General features: G+C 40.9%; 1 protein-coding gene across 5 annotated transcripts in view; it reads right to left on the reverse strand.

Annotated features, from left to right (window-relative positions):
• Positions 1-26,635, reverse strand: part of CAB39L (calcium binding protein 39 like) — a 67,318-nt gene that overhangs the window by 18,814 nt on the left and 21,869 nt on the right. For 4 of the 5 annotated variants that reach the window (XM_069802731.1, XM_069802730.1, XM_069802728.1 and 1 more), the window contains 3 exons: positions 17,782-17,930; positions 6,337-6,501; positions 2,604-2,722 (listed from right to left, as the gene is read on the reverse strand). In XM_069802731.1, the coding sequence (XP_069658832.1) occupies positions 2,604-2,722; positions 6,337-6,501; positions 17,782-17,883 (386 nt within the window). In that variant the 5' untranslated portion in view covers positions 17,884-17,930. The remainder of the gene's footprint in view (positions 1-2,603; positions 2,723-6,336; positions 6,502-17,781; positions 17,931-26,635) is intronic. The other variant, XM_069802732.1, reaches the window with a different exon arrangement.

Consider the following 26,635-nt stretch of genomic DNA (forward strand, 5'->3'; position numbering starts at 1 on the left):
ACACGCTGCTGCACGCAGCAGCACTCTCCAAAAACCACCTAAGTGATGCCATTTAAATACGTCCACTGGCTCAGGTCACCTACAGTAAAATGTGTCAGCCACACATATGCATAACATAAAATCTTTACTGTCATCTTAATATTCTTGGTTGTTACAGATGCCAAAGAATATCTGGGACATGATCCAAAAATATTTTTTAGCTTTAAATAAAGCCCAGACATATGGTAGCGATACATGCACAACATGCAAAAACAAAATGAGTGAAAAATCGAAAAAGCAAAGACAGAGAAAAGGAAAGAAAATTATTGTATCTATATATGAAGTTGAAAGCAGTTGTACAACTTAATGACAACTGAGAGAATTATCATCGCTGTCCTGAAACAACTAGTTTGAGGTTTATATAAATGGTGAATTTTAACGAACAGACGAAACCAAAATCCATTTAACTAGCTTACTGGGTTCCTTTTGAGGAAGCTGGTGTTTAGTAACACAAAACAAGTCAAGAGTTTCACAATTAAACCTAAATCACCCCAAATCACTATACTTGTAAGAGCAAGACCTAGCTCAGCCCAGCCACCCCCCCAGGCTCCTCACCGCCCTGCCTGCGAGGAAGACAGCAGGTCCGCACCTCCTCCTGTCACAGCAACCAAGAGCTTTGCCACCACGTTCAACCACAAGCTCACCGTTCTTGAAATCCCTGGTACTGACTAGTTCTCTTGGTTACTTTTTTCCCTACTGTGCTGGTTTGGGCTGGGATAGAGTTAATTTTTTCCATAGTAGCTGGGATGCGCTGTGTTTTGGATTTGTGACCAAAACAGTGTTGATAACACAGCGATGTTTTAGTTAGTGCTGAGCAGTGCTTGCACAGTGTCAAGGCCTTTTTTTTCTCCTGTTTCTCACCCCATCCCACCAGCGAGCAGGCGGGGGAGGGGGGGCACAAGGAGTTGGGGGGACACACACAGCTGGAACAGCTGACCCCAACTGACCCAAGGGATATTCCAGACCATAGGACACCATGCTCAGCATGTAAAGCTGGGGGAAGAAGGAGGAAGGGGGAGATGTTCAGAGTGATGGCGTTTGTCTTCCCAAGTCACTGTCCTGCGTGACGGAGCCCTGCTTTCCTGGAGATGGCTGAACACCTGCCTGCCCATGGGAAGTGGGGAATGAATTCCTTGGTTTGCTTGTGTGCAGCTTTTGCTTTACATATTAAACTGTCTTCATCTCAACTCACGAGTTTTCTCACTTTTACTCTTCCAATTCTCTCCCCCATCCCAAGCGGGGGCAGTGAGCGAGTGGCTGTGTGGGGCTGAGTTGCCGGCTGGGGTTAAACCACGACAGCTACTCAGCTGTGCTGGAATGTGGCCAGTTTTGAAGAAATAACTATTTCAGAGGACTCCCATGCCTATCCCTCTCCTTGACTGGGGTCTGCCCCTGGGAGAGGGGGGAGGCTGGCTGAACAGAATTTTATTACTCTTGGGGCTGCAGCCTTGTCACGCACAAACCTTAGATGGTGCCTAAGTATTTTCCTAACTCTGGCTGTGGAGAAAATGGTAAAAATGCAAATCTTCAACCTCAAGAACAAGACAAACACTTCAAAAAAAAAAAGCATTCTCTTAACCATTAGTTTAAAAGGCTTATATCATGTTTTTGAATGGCTGTTACTAGCGTGACCATACAACTACTATGAGAGTCCACATTGTTTCATACTGATCAGCTAATAAATCTCCTTATTTCTACATCTGTTATTTAATCCCAATCACATATATTCTCTTTTCCTTAGGGAAAAATGAACAAAATCCTAAAGCCAAAAGAAAACTGAGCAGAAAACAGTAGACTTCAAGGGCTGGAAAAGCAAAGCTTCTCACTGAATGAAAGGTGCATTTAGTCAAAAGTAAAGGGGACAGAAGCCTCAAGAGTTTTAGGCCAACACTTGTGCACTCCTGAATGCAACTACAGCTGATGTCCTCTCCATACAGCAGTCTACTCCCCCTCCTTGGCCAACTTACCTTGGGGACCACCAGGTTACAGCTGAGCACTGACCCCCTCAAAGGTTAAAAGACAAAAAAAAAAAAAAAAAAAAAGTAATGCTGAAAGTTGTGGAGTTCATTACAGAATTAATTCAAAGTTGAAGTTCACATGTGGCTACAAGGATTGCAGAAGTCTGTCCCACAGACACAACTATGCTTTTTATGCATTTTTGCTTCTCTCTGTTCTACCACCAGTTTGACTCTAAGTATTTACAGACACCACTATAAGTCACTCCTGCAATGCAAAAAGGTCTAAATGAAACTCCACAGTCATCAGCAATGCCACACGAGAGTTTAGGGCAAGAACTGAAGTACACATCACATGAGGAACACTCAAAAACAATCAGCACATAATTATTCCAACATGAAGTTTGGTGAAGAAATAACGGCCAAATAAAATAATCCAGTCATAAAAAGTATACAGTTAAGCAGAAAGAAAGTCAACATAAAAGAAACAAAATATCTGGAACAAAATCTGAACTTTTTTTTTTTTTTAACTGAAAAGTGAGAAAGTAGATCAACTGCAATGCCAGCATGTTGCAGGCAATGCTCTTTAAGTCTAATTTAAGTACCCACCCTTTTAGAAGCATGAATAGGATATGTGGATGGGCACTAATGTATTCCACAGTAGGGCTACGCGTGCCAATTTGTCTTCTCAAGATGTTGTTAAATATCTGGGAAACGTCCTTTTTGCCCTGTTAAAAAAGCAAAATATATCTTCAGCTGGAAAAACACGAACAAATGACCATTTACTAGGCTCTCTATTGAAAGTAGAAATGAAAGTGAAAACAAAACAGTTTTTTTGGGCTCTCCACAGTCCCACCACCTCATAGTTGCTGTTTCTTCCACACCACAAGAAGGCTTCCTCTGTTGGGTGGCTCTGAAGACTACCGATCCCCTCACTCCCATTTACACCTTTCTTCTTCTAAATGAAGATGTGCATCCCCCTTATTCTGTCAAGGAAGTCCCTGGCTATCTTAAATAGCAACATTAAAGTACCAAAAAAGGTAGGGTGAGGGTGGTGAAGCACTCGCACAGGTTGCCCAGAGAGGCTGTGGCTGCCCCATCCCTGGAAATGTTCAAGGCCAGGTTGGATGGGGCTTGGAGCAACCTGGTCTGGTGGAAGGTGTCCCTGCCCATGGCAGGGGGGTTGGAACGAGGTGATCTTTAAGGTCCCTTCCAACCCAAACCATTTTATGATTCTATGAAAAGCAAGTCACTACCCTGAGCTAAATATGCTTTTGCATTGTGTACTATTGCTCCTGCAGCCTCCAAATTTAAGTTGTCAATCTAGTACCAAGTACACTGCCCCACAGCCTAGACTTACAAAGCTAAAGCTTTTCGTTATTCACATGCTATCAATGCCAAGCGTGACTGCATTTTTGAAAATCAGGGTTAAATTTAAAACTGCATCCATTATTTCACCATGAAGAATGAAATCATTAATACTGATAAAAAGGCTGCTTCACATATATGTCTCTGCTTTAGTCACAACTAAGATCCTTCACGTTGTCCAATTTTTCTCCTGTATACACCTATCTGCACAACCATGTTTTGCCTTCGAACACTTCCCCATGCAAACAGCTTTTCAGAAGGTCTTTCCAAATTACATTCTATTCAGCCACAGGGTTTGCCAATACATCTTGCATTAGAAGTCCTCTTCCTCCCCCACCGCTTTCTCCCCTGGCCACAGGAGACAAATTGATGTGTGAAATTAATGGAGGGGGGAGACCGCTGCACTAATGACCAGTAACCAAGGCACTGAGTCAACAGCGGGTCACTAAGCACAGGGCAAGCTAAAGCAAAAGGTTACTTATAATCATGATCATTGATCTGTCTCGCGAGGACAAACATTCCTTGGTGGAGAACTTATCGAACGTTTGAAGCCAAGGAGCAGATAGTTTCACACAGAGGGAAATTCCCTGGTTTCACCTCTACAAATAAATCACTGCTGAGAAACACAAAATATTCTGCTTTCTTACTCGTTCCAACCCAGCTGGCTTGGAGACTCGGGGAATTAAATAGAATAAAATCAGAGCAGGCCAGTCCATCTGTGTTTGTCTGCAACACTTTTGACCCTTGGACATTCTCTTAATAAGGCTAATTCTTTATGAAGTCATCCCATTCTCCCCTACCTTTACAACACCCGTAACGTATGCCTGGAACCTTGTGATCCCCAGCGGCTTCAGCAGTTACTCCAAGACAAAAACAATCCAGACAGAGAAGAGCTGTTGAAAGGGTGAGGTGAAAATGGCCAAAAATTAAGTGATCCTCTCTGCTATGCCAAATTTTATATTAGTTACTTAATATTAAGGGCACTGCAGCATTATTTCCAATAGCAGAGAAGAGATAGATATATATCTCTCTATATATCTCAGAGAGGGGAGAGAGAGAGATCCAATTATATCTAGTTTTCTAGAGACCAGCGATGATGAAAGCCAGAGAAGTTGGTCTTTCTGGGTTGTCCTGGGGGGAATGGAGGCAGATAGGAGGGAACCAAGGCAGACTTCCCTCACCACCAGACATCTATAAAAATTGTAGGAATACTTTTGCAACACTTCTTACTTGGATCTGTGATTCAGTTTTGCCTTATAATGAAATACATATGGCCACTGAAGTACAAGATAAGGCAGTATGGAGAAAAAGTGGCTAGACAAGAACAAAAAAACTGCAAAGGATGCCATTACATAAATAACAAATTGATGATACCTATACCATAATTTAGCTCCTGTTTCCAGACAAAGTAAGGGAAAGCATCTAATGTCACTAGTCCTGGGCTTGTGGCTATTTACTGCCTCTTTTAGTGGCTTTACAGCTTGTGAACCCTTAGGCTTATATGTGGTTAGTAACATCTATTTTTTTCTAGTTGACTTTTTCTGTATGCACACTTTCCTCAGTTCTTCAAAGTTCAACAATAAATTTCATATTTTAAATTTCAAAAAATCCAGTCTGATCTTGATTCTGGGCTCCTGCCCAAATCCAACTTTAGTGCTTCATAACAGTTTCCTCACCAAAATTATACCTTGTTTCTTGAGTGGCAGAAGCAATAAACCTGTATTTTCTATAGACGTGTGATGGATGTGTGCAAGTCTCCCCTACACGCATGCCCGCCCCCAGCCACACGTGCTGTAAGCGTACTGGCAGATGAAACACAAATGAGACAGGACTCGAGTCTGTGCTTCTGCCTTATTTTCTGTGGGGGCATTAACTCTGGCCTCGCTCCTCTAAATAGCCATCAAGTTTCATGAAGTCTTTGAAAACACATCTTCAAAGGGGAGTACAGCTGTGCAAAACTGGGATCAAAGTGGGCAGCACGGTTGGTGAGGAGGAGAGAGGGAGTCAGGACAAAACAAAGTAACCTACAAAAACACTATTCCCTTCAGAAATCAGACTTTCAAGTAATTTATGATTTTGCTTTCTACCATTACCTATGCATGAAAAAATTAATTTGCATGTTATAAACTGATAAAATTGCTTGTTCAACAAAGAAACCTAAATGCCAACTGTGGCCGCCAATATAAAATGGAAGCAGAAAAGTTGACAAAGCTAAAAAAGTCAATGGGAATATGAAGACAAAGCAGCACATACTCTTACTATCCTCTTGTTCAATGACACTTCTTTTCTATTGTTTTGCCAAAAGAGTATGTACAACAGCTTTGCTAAATGACTGAAAAGGTTTTATCATGGAAAAAAATCTATTTTGCAGTAAGACTTATTAGAATTGTTTGTATAACAGTAATTCAGCAACAGATTAGGTATTTCATTCAGTGCTTGCATTTGAAGACTGTGGGTTCAATATGTCCATACAGAATTTTTTGTCTGACAAAAGGAATACAGACTGTCAGGTAACTAAAAAAATGCAGTAGTTTTCCTTCTGTGGTGTATTTGCTAACAGTATCTTCTCTGCCCCGCTCTCCTTTTTTCTTAAAAACTAATAAATAAATTACTGGATTTTTAGCGGTTTGTGTTGTTGGGGTTTGGGTTTTTTTGTAATTAAGACATTTAACAGTAACCAGGGGTGGCAGGGAGAAGACAAATGAAAGGATCTCAATAAATTCTAGCATAATATGACAATATTTCTTTAATGTTTTCATTTTAATAAAAAAGAAAAAATCAGATGCATTGCAGTTACTTCCAGTATATGAACACGTCTATCAGGACACTGACCAATCTACAGCAACTACTTTCTTTAGCATGTGAAAAACAGTTTTGAATGCAATAAAATTATTTAGACTTCAAAAAACTACAGCTCTACTCACTGACAACAGAGAGACCAAGGAGATGAAAAGGTTTATGGATGCTGACTTACTTCAAAATCTATCAGCTGCAGGTTGGCAATAAGTGTCACTAGAAGGCCACTGTTATATAGCTCTTGTGCCAGTTGAGCCACGATTTCTGTAGGTGGCTCCTTGTCTGTGGTCCCGCACAGAATTTCCTTCATTGCTTGCAGAGATTTTGACACTTCCTCTGACGCCTGTTCACCAGCAGATAAGGGGTTTGTTTAAAAAAAGAAAACAGAAAAGAAAAAGCAAAACTGTTTTATTTTAAAAGACAAGCAGTTCAAAACAAAAGCTTCTAACCGTACCTATGTTGATCGTTACCTATTGTAAAATGGTTTTAATAATCTTAGGTAATCATTGAGGCTGGGACATCTACACTGGAACGTGCAGGTCCTACAGAAGCACACAGATATATTCAACTTAAACACAGCATGCCATTAATTACAGACCACGGGCATAAAACAGGGGAAGGAGTACAATTACCAACCGGTCTCAGCAAGATCCTTGACGGATTTGAAGACAGGCGCTGCCCTGCAGAAGCAGTGGCACTTTCACCATCGCTCCCCCCGTCCTCCCCAGTGGGTTCCATCAACACCCATGGGGCGAGAGGTGCCAGATGAAGGTACCAAACTGGACAGGTCCTGCCGCTGGTGGGCTGGCCGCTGTGCTGCTTCCCCATCAACTGCTTGCTGACGGACTGTCCCAGCTCGTCTACTGGTAACCCAATTAAATCCCTGTACCCCTGCCAGCTTGGCACTGCCACCACTTATTTCTCCTCACCACGTCTAGTTTGAGCCAGCATCTTCCGCAAGGGATTTGCCTATGGAGCACGCAGGCACTTCAGTCTCAGGTTGGGAAATTAATTAAATTAAACAATTTGCTTTAGTAAAGCTCCGCAGCTGCCACCAAGTGAACTAAAATAAGTCTTTCATCTTTTGCTCCCACCTAGTGTATACTTCAGGTGCAATGCTTCAGGTACCTAATGCAGAGGATGAATCGGGAATTACCTTATAAAATATCTTGGCCAGAAACCTTACAACAGGAAATGAAAGAGAAACGCATATGAACAGGTAACAGCTTAGCATTCATGTCAGTCAGCAGGTTTAAATCAGATGTGAATGGGAACGTCCCACTTCCCAAGGGAAACGACTGCTGGCCACAGCATGGCAGCTCCAGCTCACGCTCTCCTCCCAGGTTTGCTCCACTTCATATAAATAAAGACTCTGTGGAGCAAATGCATTGTTTTTTCATGTGTGTGCATGTGTGCTTTAAATGACACCTGCTCTAGCTGTGGAGGCAATGGCTCCTTCTGGGTCAGGGTATATTTAATACACGTGTGACCCGCAGCAAGGCTGGTTGGATTTTTTGGCAGGGAGTGGGATGGAAATAAGGGACAGGTTTGAAAGCAAAGCTGAGGATGACAGCAAAGTGCCAGGCAAGACGGTTAAAGATGCTGAGGACAGGACAGCATTTCACATCTATATTGCAAAACATTTATTTGAAATTAGTGTTTCATTAGCTTAGCAAGGGAGGAAATAGATAAATGAAATTCAAGACACACACAGAAAACCCAAGAGTCATTTGTAAAAGCTAACTGGACATTAATGGATGTTCAAAACCAGATCAATAATTTCAATTCATCTCTCACATAAACTGAAAGGAAAAATGTCATGCTTTCAAATACCACCCCATCAATCTGCATAAAATAACCACACTGTGCTCTGGAGAGGCATCTTTCAGCTGCTGCTGATCTCCCAACACTTTAATACTGATTTAAATCACAGATTTTATTCACACTAGTGAACAAAAATCCTAGAAAGAACCTAAAAATCCTAAACACCCCCCCTCTCCACCCCCCCCAATAAAAAGTCACTTTCACATTGCATCTCCCTGGAAGATTCAAGCATTGATTTTGCACAGCATAAATAAACTTTCTCCCCCAATCTGTTTGTACCTACTCTCAGTTTTCTGCTAGCTGAGATAGGTCAGCAGGAGCGGCGTGTAAATGAATATGACTATGTGATAACTTTAACCACAGCAGAAGTCTTGTTGTTCCTTACTGTCGCTCAGCAAAAGAGCCTATTTTTACCTCAAATGTTAGTGGTATGTCACTAGAGATATCCCACAGAGTACAGATGGGATTAACAACAGGGGTGCTATCTTGGGAACTAAAGCCCTAAAACTTCATAAGAGCTGTGCAAATATTTTCATATTAAAGGAAAAACCCATACATTTTTGGTTTTTCACCCATTCTGCTGGGCAGGGTGTGAATATCTCTGGCATTCTGTGGTTAAAAAAAAAAATACATTAATACCTTTCAAGTATAGTAGTCCTTTCTGATATGTAGAAAAATGTCTGCAAGACTGAGCTTTAGGTTTAATTCTCAAAAAGGAGGCTAAAAAGTAAAGCGCTGCAGGAGAAGACGTAACTACAGAACACCGTGCTGTTGATGGGCACAGCTGGGCACCACAGCTGTATTTCTCTAATCATCTGCCATCCCATCCACTCATCTTCTCAGCTTTTCTACACGCAATTTACATTTTGTGTTTAACTTCCCTCTCCTTCATATCCTCTGGATACTCTGTAGTTTGACATTCAACCCATCACCAAAAGCTATTCCCGGTCAAATCTAAGGACCGCTCTTCAGTGCCTATCCCTCATAATCTATCTGGAGGAAAACCATAATCCTGAACACAGATCCGTAAAGTAACAGCCACTTCTAGCCTCCACTTTGACATTTCCACTTAATCTTACTGCATTTTTAGAATAATAACCCAAATACATAATCACTGTTTCTGTGATGGAAACTTGCTCAAGTCTCAGAGGAAAAAAAAAAAAAAAAAAAAAAAAAGACAGACATTCCAAGATCCAAAGACCCAAGATCTGTCCAAAACAAATAACAAAACGAATACATTCACTCGAATACATGGAAAATACAAGATGACAGAAACATAGCTGCAGAACAGCTTGTCATAAGAAGGCAGACCGGACCTGACCCTCTTTAGAAAAATTTGCAAAACCCAGCAAAAACCTCAGCAAGACACCCTTCCCCGCAACAATACCACAAACAGAATTTCAGTTACAAAAAGATTTGATAGAAACTCCAAAGTCTATTATGACTTCCGTACTACTATTTATTCTCCATCAGTGGCAACAGCCACAATAGCAAAGTGCTGCAACTCTCACTTCAGCAGAAGTTACAGAGCAAAAGAAAAGGTTTCATGAAATATCTAAGCGCTTTAATCCATTTGAATCATTCTTGCAATTAAGCACAATCTTCTTTCCAGAAGATTTTCCTTCTATCCTCTAGCTATGAGTCCTTTACATCATGACTGCATTTATGCCGTTCTATTTAGAGAAGCCAGTGTGAGCAGAGGGAAGAAAGAGGGAGATGAGATAACTGAACACGGAATCCTAAACAGAACAGCTTATAAATATTACATACGAATATCAAAAGTGGGATACACTGAACTTTGGACAGTTACAGTTGCAGACAGGGACAACAAAGCACAAGATGAAATGCAAGCTGATTCCCAGCACACACATCAGTTTAGTGTCTGCGCTGCTGTCACTGCACAGATGTCAGGATCTTGACCTCCTAAAGCAACTTGCAGGTTTCTAGTCGACAGGCATCTCAGTTCACAACATCCAAACTTGGGAGGATCCAATTCCACCAGAGAACCCTGAAATTCAGGGTGGGTACATGGGTCTTAAATGAATTACGAGGTTGATTTGCAATAGCTGTGTAAGGAGAGTGAAGGAGAGCACAACCCATGCCCGCCTGTGCAATGAAGGCAGTTTTTTTCAATGATGGCCATTTCTTTTCTACTTTCACTCAGCACAGGACTAAGAAGTTATTTCCAGCAAGAAATAACTCTTCATCCACAGAGCATAGTTTATAGTGACCAGCAATCCACAAGAGGTTTCTGGGTCCATTTTAAAATACAACATTTTGTGTAAATGTTGAAATCTAGCAATCTTTGGATTACTTTGCTAACCCTACTGGACTAGGTGATGTACAATAGCCTTGGAGCTGGAAAACTGACAACACAGATAAGCCTATATAACTTCCCTACATTAAATTATAAACGCGTTCAACCTCCCCTGCTTATAAAGTTAATTTTTTGTCAGCATTAATGTGTCTTTCCAAACCTACCAAGAGCTTCAACAATGAGTTGAAGATACTTGTCTCAAGCTGGTTTTCCTCATAGATCAAAGTCTTGTCACTGTCGACTTAATGGGATCCTAACACAAAGAAAGCAGCTTATGAAGAAATTATTCCCTGAAATTCTATATAAAAAAAAAATCTTCCCTGAAAGACCTCAAGACTATCCTCTCCGCAGCCTAACACACATGTGAAGACCAGCCAATTTTTTTTGCAAAGGTCCAGTCTTTACTGCGGAATGGGTAATACCACAATGCCTATATTGAAATATTTCCCTACTCCAGTGTTGATCTTCCTTTCCCACAGTGCTAATATTGGGTTCTTCAGTTTAGCTTGCTTTGCCAGGTCTAGAAGACAATTTCTGAGGTTTTTCTGGGTTTTTTGGACTGATCTCTACAGGACGGCCAAAATGCATGATAATGTCCTTAGGGCAGTAATTTAGCTTTATTAAGGAATGCTGCAAACCAGTTATTTTTTTCCTCTATATTCCACAGTTATACAAGACAGTACAGTAAGGAGTTTCCTGGTTTTTTTATTAAGGGATTACAAAGAAATCCTCCAAGTCTTAAATTTTTTCTGTTTGTCTAAAATCTTCCAGAGAGATTTTAAAGAGTAGCACGGAAGGCTAAAACAAAGGTCTTATCTGTTGTTCACACAGGAAGCTGAATTTTTATTTCCATAATTACAGGAGTTGGGACTTCCCATACTCAAAGGCTAAGCTGTTTTATTGCAACACTACTTGTGCGTGACACAGCAAAAAAAACTCCAACACAGATCTTCTGCTTCAAAAATCAAAACTTCATACAGGCAGGTTTTTTAAAAACCCCACAGCACACCACAGAGATACTTTACCACAAGTCCCCAGCTTCAGCAACTTAAATTTCTACCTATTCCAAGTGGCTTAATAAAAATTACCTCTACTTACTAACCTTGCCCTTCTCCTCTCCTTAGCTACTTATGGTAATTTCACATTTATCTTAAAAAGTGCCATATTAAGTGCTCATGATCCAAACCTATTATGCTCGTCAAAGAGAGAGATGGATCTCCTGTTATGCAATGTAGATCCATTGCATCTTTCTACTCCTCTCCAGGGAAGATTACAAAAACCATAAGAGAAAAGTATCAAGCCTTCAATAATCAACAGTCCGAGCTCCTACACCTGAACTGCAACTTTTCAAATCTTTCAGAGGGTTGTCTCTATTTTACCTCTGTTTCACCAACAGGCTAGAGGTTTCACACAGATGTACATATATGTTACAGGTCAGAAGGGCTTATTCTTACTTGTATTAAGTCTCTGGAAGAATAAAACATTTATGACCAACCATAACAGTGAAGAAAAAACAAGTTGCGTGAACTTTTTCCACCTTTCCAAACTCAGATATCAAATATACGTAAGAAAAATACAGAATGCCTGACATCTGGCATCTGCCTAGTGATCAGGAAATCCTCAGTTGTTCATAAGAATATGGCAAATAGGATTGTACAGCTTCTGTTTGTGTACCTAGCTTATTTCCAGGGCAAAAATCTCTTTCTAAACTGTTGCTCTCTAGCACAGCAGCAGACAGTAACACACACAGATGCCTGCCAGAGTGATGTTAAATACTCCAATGTGTGAGTCAGTGAACTGCCAGTACTCCATACTATATATCACAACCAAAAGCATAAAGCTCCTTGGTTTGGCTTTATCTTGTTTAAAAATATTCTGTGTGATTCAAACCAATGTTCCTCCTAAAAGAACAGTGCCAACGCAACTCTCTCTACATGTAGCTGTAAGGACTCCCAAGAAAAGCTGTTAGCAGAGCTGAATCCAACATCTATGTAGCTTCAGGATCATCTCAACTGACCTATCCTCGGTACAATTTCATGCTAAATGGATATATAGGAACAAGTTGTGGACATTTTGGATCAGGAGGCATGAACTCTGTCATTTAGCAAAATATGGTCTAGTACTCAAGGAAGCTGGCAAAGACAATTTGGCCAAGCAGGCACAACAGGGAAAAGCCTTTTAAAAGGATGTATGATTAAATGGAAGAGCCAGGTTTGCCCTACCTGGACATAAATTCCTTTCCCACTGTTAATCCTGCACTTTAAGACAGAACTAAAGGTTGTAAAGTCCTTAAAAATAATAATATTTTTAAAAAAAAGGCAACCAGAAGAGACAGGTTTTAAACTCTTGGCACCAGCACCTGGCAGTACCTGGAGTTTTTCCCACCTCTAGAGCAATAACAGGCCTTAGCAGAATGGGGAACCTGAAACGCTCCACAAAACCCCAGGGCATGCAGAGCTAGAATGAATGGGTGCCAAGCCCTTCTTATGTCATTCCCTCCTCTGTTTCAGTGTGCAGCAATCAAGTCGAAGGCAATTTTGCAACTGACTTTGGCAGCTGCAGAATCGCATCCACAGGTATTTACAGTCACGGTAGTCACACAACCATTCTTCCATGCAAATGCACATCACGTCCTCTGCATGCACCTCATCTCACACACCGGTCCCCAGTTGCTTTATCAGCACAGGAGCAAGCAAGGTGAACAGGAGCTGATAATGGCTTTATTGTTGCTATGTAAAAAAGCAGGATTTATTCGTATAAATATTTGTTCCAGAAATCTTAAAGTCTTTTAAGTGTAGCCTTAATAAAAATGCTGCTCTCCTGACCCTTCTGAACAGTACCAAATTTGTTACAGTACACAGAGAAGAAACAGAGGACAGATTACAGTGACCTACCCAAACAAGCAGTCTCATTAGATATATTTAAGTGAAAAGGGAAGAAGCTTGACACTTCAGGTTATTTTACAACTAGCTTCACGATGTTTCTGAACACCAACTAAGGGCGCTGCAGCCTGTGGTTCTGCCTGCCAGGCAAACACTCAGCACCGTGCCCTGAACCAGCTCTAACTCCCTTGGGTTCATATCCAAGCCTTGGACTAGCTACGCCAGAAACCGCAAAGCTTTCAGCCCATCTAGCCCAAGCAGAAAGATCAGGCCAAGTTTCAACTGACCCCAGATCCGTTTGCTGTACTATATTAAAAGCCTGTGACACTTTTGCTGCAGGGCGGGTTCAGAAAATGTTACCAAACCTGTAGGCACCGCAGATGGCACTGAGTCACCAGTGCCGCACCCACAGGTGTTTGGTTAGCAGGGAGAGGGTGATGTGTTCAAGGACATCCTTCGGTGAATACACCCCGAATGCCACCCACGCTGCTTTGTGCTGACCCGAGTCAGCGGCTGAACACAAGACTTCAAGAAGTCAGGATGTCACCCCCTTTTTTTTTTTGTGAGATGGGTCAGGCGTCTTTTCTATAATGTTCTTTTACAACATCTATAAGCAAAAGACATGGTGGCGTATCAGTAGTAAATGAAGCAGTATGAGCAGCGTCACATGCTGTCTGTTCTTCCTCAGGTTCAGCGGATCTGTCCACTTGATATCAGGGTTTCTCCTCTCTTGCTCCCTATTTACATGCAACCTCCGAAGGCTGCAAGAGTTCATGCCAGAAGGAAGACAGTCTAAGCTCTGAAGTCTTCACTTCCTAGGTATTTAAATACTTCCCTGTTCTTCTAGTTAATTCCAGAATGGGTATTTCTCATTAAATCCAAGCATAGTTTGGTTCTACATGACCAGGATTAACTTTTTATGGCATTTATAGAATTCAGTGATAAAACTTAATTAATTGTTCTTCACCGCATCAAAGCCTGAACAGGATGTCAGCAATTGTATGTGCCACAAGAACAGCTTATTTATTTCAGATGTTGGAAGAGAGGAGGATGGTTGATAAAGAAGGCTTTAGTCCACTTTTCCAGCTCTGTCTTGCCCTACTTAATCTCCCAATTGTTACATTAGATTTGCCAGTGCTGCAATACCTTCTGTAAAATAGCTGTTATTTTTAAAAAAATTTAAAAACAAGGTATTAGAAAGAGCACTTCAAAGGAAAAGGATGCACGTGCGGTGGCACTTCTAAATCTGTGGCCTATCAACCATAAGAATGTAGCTGAGAAAATGGCAAAGCTTTAAGCACACATACATCCATGCAAGCAAATCAACCAACCCACCCATAAAATAAAAGTAAGAACCAAATATTCAAACTTAGCCTATTTTTTAGTTGAGAGTGTTTAAAAAGCATTATGGCAACACTACACATACTAACAGTTAAAAAAGACACATGGAAGAACTGGGTTAAATTCAACCCTTATCTAAGACAACAGATGCTAGTGCAGTCAATAGAGTTCAAAGTCTGAATGGGTCCTGTTCTATGACTAACAAAAAGCATCATTAAGAAAGAGTGCAAACTTCTGTATGTTATGTGTGTACATGGAAATGTGTCTCAAAAGATGTATAACTGCCTTTATACTTACAAATGGCTTCTCTGCATCCTGTGTATCAAGTTAGTGTCCTCCCACCTCTTCCCATTACTCAGAAAGTCTTAACTGGTCTGCTGCAAGGCTCCCTCTACCTGCGGACTGCATAGCTTGGTGGGAATGATCATTTCTGCATTATCTAAAAACAGCCCCTCTGAGGCACAGATGGTTCCTGCTGAAAGTTGCACAAAGTTGTATTAGAAGCACCAAGCCTCTCCCTGTCCGACCTCACACCTCCCCAGCTGCCCAGGGTATCTTCACCTCATACTTACGATTTCTCAACTGGGAAAGGAAACAAGGAGGTTCTCCGCTAGCCCTGCAGTTAATTTAGGCTTTGCCAGTTCCGGCTGTATTAGCAGCTTTCAGCTGTTTCAGCCCACATACCACACTGACTATGCTACAACAACAGCTCAATTGTCACAGGATAAATCTTCTTGCTTAAATATCTGAGGCAAGTCCTAGTTGGAAGCTATTCTGCAGGCGAGCAAAATCAGGGATGCTGCGGAGTTGTACCCCAGAAGTCCTGGGAACCTCAGTTTTATGGTGAGGCAAAACGGCATCTCCCCAGTTCACATGCAAGACTACAAGGAGCCAGAAATGTGAAAAATCAGAGCCCCGATTCCCAAATTTCTGCGTTCACAGGCCCACAGGGTCCAAAACCATCTCTTGGATATCCACGGTCTGTGGCTCTTGCAGGAGCCAGACCTCTGGGCCCTTTTATGAAAGTTTGACACATTTCATCTCCCTTTGAAATCAAATTGGAGACAAATTTTAAAACTTTGCCAGGTTTTGAAGAGCACAGAGTACTGCACTGTGCTTTGTTTTTCTTTGCTTTTGTTTTCAGTTAAGTTTCTCTAATCATACTCATGAAAAGACAAGATGTTATTCATTAGTATTACTGAGAGAGTAAGTTTTGAAAACCCGTGTGCCATTGAAAAATCTCCCCATCATCTTTTCTTCTCCAATTCGAAATGCAAACAACACTTAAAAATGGTTTTACTAAGCCCACAAACCTGTACGGAGAGTAAGAGATGTGGTGGAGTGATTGTTTTTGCTAGAGTTATTTTTCTTCCCATTTTTAAAAAGTTTATCATTGGCACAGTACTAAAGATATTCCTTAGGATTTACTTCCCTAAACTCAGGAGAATGACTCGGGCTATTTTAATAAGTATTTATTTCAGGACGGCTCATTGCAACACTTTAGATAAAAGGCAGTGTTACTAAGGAGTCTCACATCTTCCCTTCTGAAGGGAGAAAGGCCCTATGTGCTTCCTCTACATCGTGGTGCAAAGTCCTGAGTCAACAAGCCATATGTGTAAAGACCGTCCAAAAAAAGGCTGGTTTCTTCACTTTCTGCCTTGCTGCTGAAGTGACTGCCTTGTCCCACCTCCCTCCTCTCCCCGATCACCCACATTCACCCCAGGAACAGCCTCCATCCCATAGCAATAAAGTATGGCAGAAAATACTGAAAAACAACCTCCTCCTGTAAAATAAGCATCGTGATTAAATTCATGAGCTGTTTCCATCCTAATACGCCAGGGGAACGCTCCCATATCTTTTGCTTTGTAAGGAAAACACACACCAGCTGTTCTGATTTTTATGAAAAATTTACATCAAGTTCTCAATTTTCTAAGAAGTCTGAATTTCTCCTCCTTTGTCACTGACACCCAAATAAACAAACCAGCTCAAAGCCCAAAATCCTCAAAACCACAGCCCAGAGGAGTCATGCTGCAAAGCAAATCAAAAAGAAACCCAAGCCTAGAGCTTCTGCTTTGAATGTCGTCTTTAATCAGGCTCCGAGGGATGAATTCAGCAGGGGAGGGCAGACTGTTGGTTTATTTAGTCACTTATTTTAAGTTTTAGTTTGGAGTCAAATTCTCTCAGTACTTTTCAGTTAACTGAAGGTATTTCAGCATGAGACATCAAATACCAGAGGCCTTCCTGAAATCCGTGTGACTGATCTTACACAATTAACACACTTTGAGCTGCTTGCTTTGAACCAAAAAGTTTCAAGAGGATTTCACTAAGGGCGCAAAGGGCTCTGTGCTTACCTTTTGGGTTGGGTTCGTTCTAATACAGGCTCCTGCACAAGGTGGGGGAAGCAAAACATGCACACACAAACATCAGCTGCACAAAAACTGTGTTAATGTCACTTATCAGCTATTCCTGTTTCCAGTGACATTCAGTATTAACCTAAAATTAGTTTGTTGTTAATTAAAAACATACACTTCCACTACAGTAATAATATAAAGAGACAGAGTCTCAGATGGAAAAAAAAAATATTTGATTTTATGTAAGCACAAATTCCTAACTGGGAGCATTTTGTACGCTGGGGTGCATCTTCTCAAATGGTCACTGGAAGAGTGGCAAAAGTAACTCAGGTCTGTGTCACAGAGTTAGAAGACAGCAATAGTATTAGCAAGAACCAAGCGCTATAATTAGAATACAAGTAGCGCAGCTCATTTCGGAAGCACTAGCACCCAGAAGATTGGAAAGGATGGACAGAGTGAGATCTCTTTTATATACATCTGAATACATACAAGTTTGCTGTTTTATGCGAACAATGTTCATCAGAAGTGAGTTTTGCTCTCTGGGTACCTACACATTAATTAGCAGTCTCATTTGTTATCCTGCTAAAACAATTAACAGTATAATAATTTTCAAATAGCCTTCCAAGCTGTTTTGTTAGGTGCATTACTATTCAAAGTAGTAGGAGATCACCCTTTGTTTTGGCTGAGGCTCCTGGATCATAACATTTTCTTTTTGACCCCCAGGTCTGTAGTACTGTACTTACGCAAAAAAAACCCCGATTTCAGCAGGATCGTTCAAACACAAAGCTACTTACATGTGCAAGCACTTGCAGAACCAGGGCAGTGAGAGAACACAATTTTATTCCCTTTATTCTACTGTTTTCCCCCACATAAAAACCTTATTGGTCTTCTACAACACTACCTCATACCTTGTCTGTCTTTTTTTCTTGTTTTTCCAATATGGCCATGTTTTCTTTCAGAATTTTCACAATCTCAGCAGGATTTTTGTGCGATTTACTAAACAAAGGCATGGTTTTTCTTCACCTGGATTTCTTCCTTCAGGACAGAAGAGGACTGCCTTAAATCAAATGAGAAACAAAAATAGCTTTTAAGGTTTACATGAAAATGCAATAAAACCACACAAAGGCATTATGAACAAGAAAAGGTTATGCCTCAGGCACTCTGTTTTGCTTCAGCTACTCAGTAGAGCAGTAAAAGTTCTCACGTACAGTTACGGCAAGTTCATCCAGGATTCACAAGCCACCATTAGCACATGGAAAGCAACTACTAAGCACCTGCATGGGAGTCGAATGCTTCCTAAAGCCCCTGACCTACAGGTCAGTGCTCCAGCAAGTCTGTGCCTATATCCAATGTTTTTTGGACACTGCATATCTGGCAGGCTCCACTAGATTTCTGACAGGGCTTTCTGCCAAACTGGTTTCGTCGTGATGCAGCTACCTAACTGTAGATGCCAGCATACCGAAAGCGTCCTTTGTTTAGAGCATTGCAAGGTAAGGGTCCCAGCTTCTCTACCATTGCTCCCTCTTCTTCAGCTGCTTTTCTTTTTCAGAAGCTTCTCAAGGGGAAGCAGTTTAAGCTATCCCCTGAGTCTGACAGACTTCAAGAATCTGTGGGTCAGGTCTCACTTATGTAAAACATTGCTTGAATTAAACAAGGAACAGAGGATCAGGCCCAAATACGGACACAAATGTTTTCATGACATTTAAATGGAAGACTGAGCATTTTAACGAAAATGGGTTTGTTTGTTTAATTTAAAACATTCTTCCTCTGTATGGTTAGAAAGGCAAATACCACATCACTGTATTTATACATGAAAGAAACCAAGTAGCTTAGTTTCTGATCCTACACAGCATTAAGTTGTGAATTCCAATGGGTTTTGCTGCGGGTCCAATACAGAGATCTACTGAAGTCAACAGACAGACTATAGATGGGAATACGCTCTGGCTAAGGCAGTATCACTTTCCAGGGACAGCTCAGCACCATTCTGTATCACATTCCAGTTTGCGCAATAAAGAGGAGGTAAAAAAAAAACACAACCAAACCAAAAGCAAAAATCATCTCAAATTTTCATCTCTTTCCACAACAAAAGACAACTATCACCATCCCTCCCCACACACATTTGCAAGATCAGTTGTGAAAACATAAATATATACAAACACCACTTCAATCTCCTTATTCTTCTTCAACTTTTACAATTAAAAAAAGGCTTTATACAAAAGGTTTTAAAGGAGAGAATTAAACAGCACAATACACACAGTATAAAGAAGAAAACCCAGTGGTCCCAAAGAACCCACTCCTCTCATGCTTCGTTGTTACTACTGACACGCTCCAGAGTCCATCAGGAAGTGTGACCCCATTTGTGCCACCCATCCATGTGTTACTAATCCCCCAAATATCCTATGGAATGAATACCCAGATTAGATATACATTCTATTACAACTATAAATAGCAACCATATGAAAGAGCCAAGTACAAAATTCAAACCATAGATGAGTACTTTAAAAAAAAAAAAAAAGAAAAATTGAAAAAATATATCTATACAGACACTGCCCTAACATCTTATTAAAAACATTTTAAAATATTTTTGCAGATTATCTTTACAGGAACAGTTTCTATGACACACAGAAAATATTTTTAAACGTCTTATTTAAACCAAAAGTTCCTTTATAGTGTCCAGAGTAGTTGAATTTGTATATAGCTTCTCATTTGTTGCTAGGTCAGTTTTACAGGAATATATTCATATTCAACATCTGAAAGCTCACATCTTTCGGATTTCCATTTTCAAGCTCCTCACAGTTCAGTTCAAACTCATTTTTATTTCTGCAGTTTTGGCTATGTAACCGTCACTCCTTGGCTGAGCTCTCAACTGTGGACTCCCGCTCCCATGGAGCTCCCAACTGAAAGCTTTGGCAGCACCATCCAACCAGTAACAGAGCACACTCACACCTCAAGCTGAAAACATGCAAGCCTGAAGACTGGGATTACTAACGACTAACTCACTGGGGCACGCTCAGCTACATACAAGCATTGGAAAAGACTGGGATGCCAGTATTATACAATAAATTTGTTTAAATGCTGCTAGCAAGCGCCAAGCACCCCATAATCCTGCACGTGCTGCAATTAGAAGATTAGTAATTCACAACATACTTCAAGAAGGACCTGATTCTGCATGTTTTTATTATCCGTGAAGACATGCCATGAGGATGTGAAGACGCAAGAGAGAAAGTCTGAGAGCAGGAGCCCAACAGGCATGTTGCATTTCAGAAAAGAAGTATTTTCATCCAAGGTGGGGCAGGTTTATTCAGATTGCTGAAGTCATCCCTTCATCTTCCCCTTTTAGAAGTTTCCACACAAGGAAAAGCAAAGGGGGAGATAATTTAATTTTTAAATTGAAGTATTCATGAGCTAGAGGTTCTGAGATTAAAAAAAAAAAAAAAAAAATGAAGTCCACATTTCTAACTGAAATGTTGACTATAAATTATAAACACATTTCCTTCCCAAAAAGTAACTTACATAGCTGTCTAGAGTATGGTGTCTGTATTTAAATAATCACTGATTTGCCATAAAATTCCAACAGCCAGGCTAGCACTTTTCCACTGTATAGTTCCAGTCTTACTGCCGAGTTACCACAGCACTGCTCAGTGATAAAATACCATTTCTCTTCACTTCATACCCTACCAGTGTCCTAATCATAACAGCAAAATCACCAACAATAGGGCAGGAAGGGACTCAAGAGACTGTTCAGTTCATCCTGACACTGAACAGAGCCAAGTCTCTGCTTCACTTCAATTACCAGTCTTACATACAAAGCAAAGCATCCGCTGTACGCACGCAGAGGGAGACAGAGAGGGAAAGGGGAAGAGCCCCAGATGTGCATTGAAGAATGTTTTTGGATTTACCCCTTTTCAGGACACAGTTTTTAAGCCATCAGCATCTGGCAAAAGATTATCCATCACTTCAGAAAACACATACTGACAGCTGCAGGTTAGGGTCCCTTTTGCTTCTCCATGCAGGAATCTCCAAGGGGGCACATGCTAGTCACAATTACAGGTAGAAGCAAAAGGGGGTAAAGTCACTCTGCTGAGATTTGGGAGTTGTACTCCTTAGTCTTATGGCTGGCTATTCCCTAAGGCACATGGCAAAACAAGGACTCCTCTCCTCCAGCTTTGCTCCTCATGGCTGGATTCTCCAGCATCAAAGAAAGCACAAGCTCTTGCTAAAGCTCTTAACACAGCTGGGCATTTCTGCCCTGTCCTCCTCCTTGTATCAGCTCTGCTCTCTCAGCTTTACTTGGAAGGAAAGGTCTTCTCTTTGGTAGAGGCACTAATTTAGTTTAAATTCACTATTCCTTTCATCACTTTTTTTCAGTCCATTTTTTGGAACTCTGTATTTTCCAGGCATCTAGCCCTCTGTCAAAGTTGCTTGAAATTGGCCAGCAAGTTCAAAAGTTACTATGGGAAGAGAAGTAGGATGAGAGACTGACTGCGTGACCACATAAGCTTCGTTTTCTCAAGAAACCAGTCTAAAAAATAACTGAAATACAAAGATGAAAGACAACTGAAAAGAATGCAACACAGGCTTACCAAAGGTAGCTCATACTACAATCCCTTATATATATATAGTCAGACAGGTAAAACACAGCAGAACCCATGCATCCAACATGGAAATACACTGAACTGAATACAGTAGAAAATAAACTAGTTGAAGGAAAACTGTCATGTAAAGGAAGACTGATTGTCTGAGAAGTTAAGAGCAATTTGGGGACAGGATTGTATTTAGAGAGGCATAGGAATTAAGAGTATACCCCAAAATTGGAAGACACTATCAACAGTGAAGAGGATTGTAATATCATTACCTGAGAAACTGGATTGCCTCACGGACTGAAATAATAAAAATAGGATAAAAACTAAGAGCAGAAAGTATCAGATAATGCTGAATGGCAGAAGAAACAGAGTTTGTAGATGCCATATCCCTGGAAACATTCAAGACCAGGTTGGACAGGGGTCTGAGCAACCTGATCTAGTTGAAGACGTCCCTGCCCATGGCAGGGGGGTTGGCCTAGATGACCTTTACAGGTCCCTTCCAACCGAAACCATTCTATGACTATCAATATCTCCTTCAAGCTGAGGACTTACCATGAGAAATGACAAAGACAGACACCTGGTGACTACACCCGTATTTTACAGACAGGAGAAAGACAGACGCAAATCTGTGATGAATTACAAAAGTAACTGCCAGTAGAAATACAAAGGTATTCATGTCTTTTGTACAAAGTCTTGATGGAACTTCATACAGAACACTGTACACAATCCTGAACACCCACAGTGATGTAAAATCAACAGAGATTAGAGCGGATGCAGAGAAGGACCCTAGGCTGGCCAGAAAAACCAGAAGACCAACATGTCTAGGAGGCTAAAAGTGCTCACCTTGGTAAGCTTAAGATAAAAATACAGGGAAGCCAAAGAAGTTATTTCAGCTCAAATAACAATAACACTTTATTTATGCAGAAACAAATGGCTATAAATTGCCAACGAATAAACTTAAGCTGAAAATGTAAAGGTTGCCAACCATTGGAGCTTTGAGATTTTAAAATGACCTACTTGACCAGGCACACTACAGAGCATCTGTTCATAAATTTTTGACACTGCTGTCTGGCAGCAAGGGACAGGGCTGAATGAGCCCCTTTCTTTCCTACCTTCCAGGAAAACTTTTTCCATCTAATGGTTATTCAACATATGTTTTTATAACATCAGAAATGCATTGCGGACAGTTCTGAATTCATAACAGGGGACCAGCCAACTTCTGAAACATTTAGTTGTAATGATGTTATTTCACCCAGTGCTCTTGTGAGGAACTTACGAGACCAAGGAAAGAAACAGCTGTATCTCACCCGACCAACTCTCCCGGCCTCAGAGGTTGTATCTCCCAATCATGGGGAAAATGTCCCAGCAGTGCTGTAGGAGGAATGGTGTTTTCCAAAGCCTGCTGTTGTCATCAGTATGAACAGGACGTTTCAGCCACCAGAGCTGGAGCATATTTTACGAGCCCTACTTTTACAAAAATACTTTCAGGGAATAAAATTCAATGTTTATGTGGGAGAAAAAAATGGCACTGATTTTATTTTAGGTAAGTGACAGAAACACCAAAAGGCAATTTTAAAACACCACTTTCTAAATGTTTGGCTGTTTCTGTTCGAGACAGAAGAAAAAAAAATAAAATCACACAGGCTAAAGCAGCGAGTTAAATCAAGATGGACAAGGTTTACAAGAGGTGAGTTTTAGGGTATTCAGTAGCCTGTCAAAGTAACATAACATCCCTTCATACTCGGGGCACACCTTCCCTCAGAGGCCTTCAACTCTGCAAACATTTAACCGAGATGGAAAACACACTTCCAAAAAAACCGATATACCTGCTGTTACTCTGTTCCCTCTGCAAAGGGAAAAGCTGAAGCACAGAAGGATCAGAAGACTTACCCAAGGCCACATAAAAAAAATAATCAGTGGCTGTGTCAGGAAAGAAACCTAGATCATTTGACACCAAAGCCTATGCTTTATCTTCAAAATATCCCTTCTGCCAGTTTATCTGCTCATAAAGGAGATGCACTAAGAAAAAAAAACAAAAAAAAAGCCACCAAACTTGAGCATTTTAATACAACTATAAAGTACCGTAAGAGATCTAGTTCTGTTTATAGGCACTCTCCCTAATTTCTTTGCTCTTAATCATATACTTTCTCAAAAGATTGCAGCGCAACTGAGCTTGTAAGCACAAAAAAAAAGAAAGCAACGTCACTCTACTCACCGGCCCATCCCACTATGAAGTGACTCAGTTAAGCAGCTCAGTAACAAATGCTTCCTCCTGCCCACAAAGGCAAGAACGGGAGAGAACACATGAGCCCATCCATGCACTCTTCATAGACGTTCCTCCGGACAAGCCATCTGCTCTTCAAAAATGAATGAGCAAAAAAATTTTCTTCACTTCAAGTATCAGACATCTGCCTTGTCTTAGTTCCTGACCCTCATCGACTTATTGATCAGAATCAAAACTTTTCAATAACTCATATTGGGTGAGAGCTTCTTGAATGGAAAGACAGACCTTTATTTTCCATTCACCCCAGTGTGGCTAAGATATTTGGGGCCTGAATTAGCACACTTTCTCCATAATCTTGCCTAATTCAGTCTCTACATAATGGAAGAGACGCTTTAGTCCCTCCTCATTTCTCCCTCCTGCCACATTTGAGAAAGTTGTTGCAATTACAGAGTGACATACTCAAACCAGGGGATGGAAGGCCCCATGGGTGATGATCACCTGGAGAAGTCCAATCCATCCTCCCCCATGCAGTGCCCTCACACGACTCACATTTCATTCGATATACAGAAGGAATCAGGGCTACATAACAAGCAACTTCTCTGCAAATCCTCAACGAGTTGCAGATTTTGGAAGGTACATTGCAAATGAGAGACAAATGATTAACAGAAGAGATGACAGTTCTATGGTTAGGGTGAATGAATGCCACCTCTGCTTGGCAACAAAATTATTCCAGAAACTCAAGAATTTACTCAGTTGCTTTACTCAGTAGCGTTGCTGTTGGCTACTTGTTGCATTACCTAGAATGAAGGTGGATAGTGGCTGAAACTTCACCTGAACACACAAAACATCACAGTAATGCCTCTTATCGCCACAAATGTCTTTTTTTAGCAGATGGCAAGCATTCTGAAGATCAGACATGGAAAATAAGTAGGCAGCTCTGCCCTTAATCTGATCACCTCTACAGAATGAGGATATTAATATCACATAGTTGTTCAATACTGTTATGAAACTGAAGGCATTCATAGTGATGCTCCATTCAAGTGCTGTGGTGTTGCTCTATGGAAGCACTCAAAAGAAATTAATAATTCTATTTTTAATTGAGCGCTTGAATGAGCCCATACAATAAAAAAACCAAAAAGCTTACATAGTCTCTCAGCAAACACGGAGGCCAAAATGAAACACCGAATAGGTATCTGGTCACTGAGGCCACAGTTTGATAAAATGCTTTTATTCCATGACAGTACCACCCTGCTCCACATCTATTCCCATCCCCACAGCCTCTGTTGGAGTGGTGGGCTGTTTGCAGGGCCACGTAGTGAGCCAGATCAGGGAACCGACCCAGGTTAACAAAAAACAGCCTGGTGGGGAAAAAAAAAGGTCACACTGGTTTCCAGTTCAGTTCTCCTCATAGTCTTACAAAGAACTATACCAGCACAAGAGGGGAAGAAGGGGATGAAAGGAGGGTAGAGAGATGGGGCTGCTGGACCAGATGCTACAGCTCAGGTGTTCACCAGCCAAACCCAGAACGAGGCAGTGATGATGGGAAAGGGGGTGTAAATGTGTGATGATACAAACTTAATGAAAGTATCCTAACCAGGGTACAGAGAACAGACGACACTGGCCCAGATAAATGCCAGACTTCAAGTTAGGAACTCTTTCAGTGTTTGACTCTGCTGCCTACTGTCCCTTTTACTGCAGCAAGTCCTGTGCTACCACATCTATTATTATCATAAAATATTTATTACAAACCAGCATTTGCCCAGTGCAATGCCAGGTAATACTCAGGTTCTGAAGTCATGCAGAAGTGGCATCCTGTGGCACCATGCTCACACCTGCATCAATCATCTCTGTATCACACAGGCTCTCCCACTCATGCTAACAAAGTGGCTAGAAGTAGTAGGTTATTACTTTATGTTGAATAAAACTAGAAAGATAAGAAACCAGTGGTTTTACAGCCACCAAATTTGCAGGATTGATGAGTCAAAAATACCTGGGATCCCTATTTCCATTTGTCACCATGGAAGTCTTTCAAACCTAAAAAATTAAGAATTCAATTCCATGCCTAACTGTAGTCCATAGCAAAACTCCCACAAGCTCAGTCACACTGAAGGAGGTCTCTTAACTAATGTCTCTGAAGTACACATAATTCTAACAGAACAGCCCTTAACAGCTTTTCATTTATTTAAGTAAAAGGGAAACCAAGTTAAATTTCCTTTTCTAGTAGTAATAATAACTGTAGAAATAATGGAAACTGGTAATATAATTTAAATAACATAGGCAGCAGCCAGGAGGGAATAGGACTTCCTCTAAACACATTAGCAAGGAACATGAATATTATTTTTGCTTTTTGTTCAATATCACTGAAAGTTACCTCTCCACACAGCATTCACTTGACCATGCCCTTAGCAAGCCTGCTGTATTACTTTCAATAGCTTTGTAACAGATTAATTTGCTATAGCAGTAATTTCACTTTACTACTAATATTAGTCCAGGAAAGAGTCTTTGCTCAGGAAAAAATTGCTTCCCTTAAGCTCAATGAAACTTCTGCCTGTTAGTGACTTCATGAATAGCCTGCTGCACAGAATTAGCATTTCAGGCTGATGAGACCTATCGACTATAAATAACGAGATGGTTAATTTATATATGCCGTTTCTTGTGATGGTTCACACACACGCTCATCTTCCCTTCATCTCTAACTGTCTCCTGCTGTCTTATGCAAGTGGCCACGCTCTCATTCCTCTGCATCTCAAGAGCCAGTCCGCAGCTGCAGACAGTCAGCGGAGAGGAGCAAGAGAAATGATATATTGCAGATATTTTATTTTTGGAAACCACACTGTAAATAAATCCATTTCCAGAGATATTCCATGGACACAGAGCGCTTGGTCGTGGAGCCAGCACCTTATGTAACAGGAGGAGTATTGTTTAGGGTTGCCTGCTTTAAAAAGCCACCCCTGG

This window comes from Haliaeetus albicilla, chromosome 15 (assembly GCF_947461875.1).
Source record: "Haliaeetus albicilla chromosome 15, bHalAlb1.1, whole genome shotgun sequence".
Lineage (NCBI taxonomy): Eukaryota > Metazoa > Chordata > Aves > Accipitriformes > Accipitridae > Haliaeetus > Haliaeetus albicilla.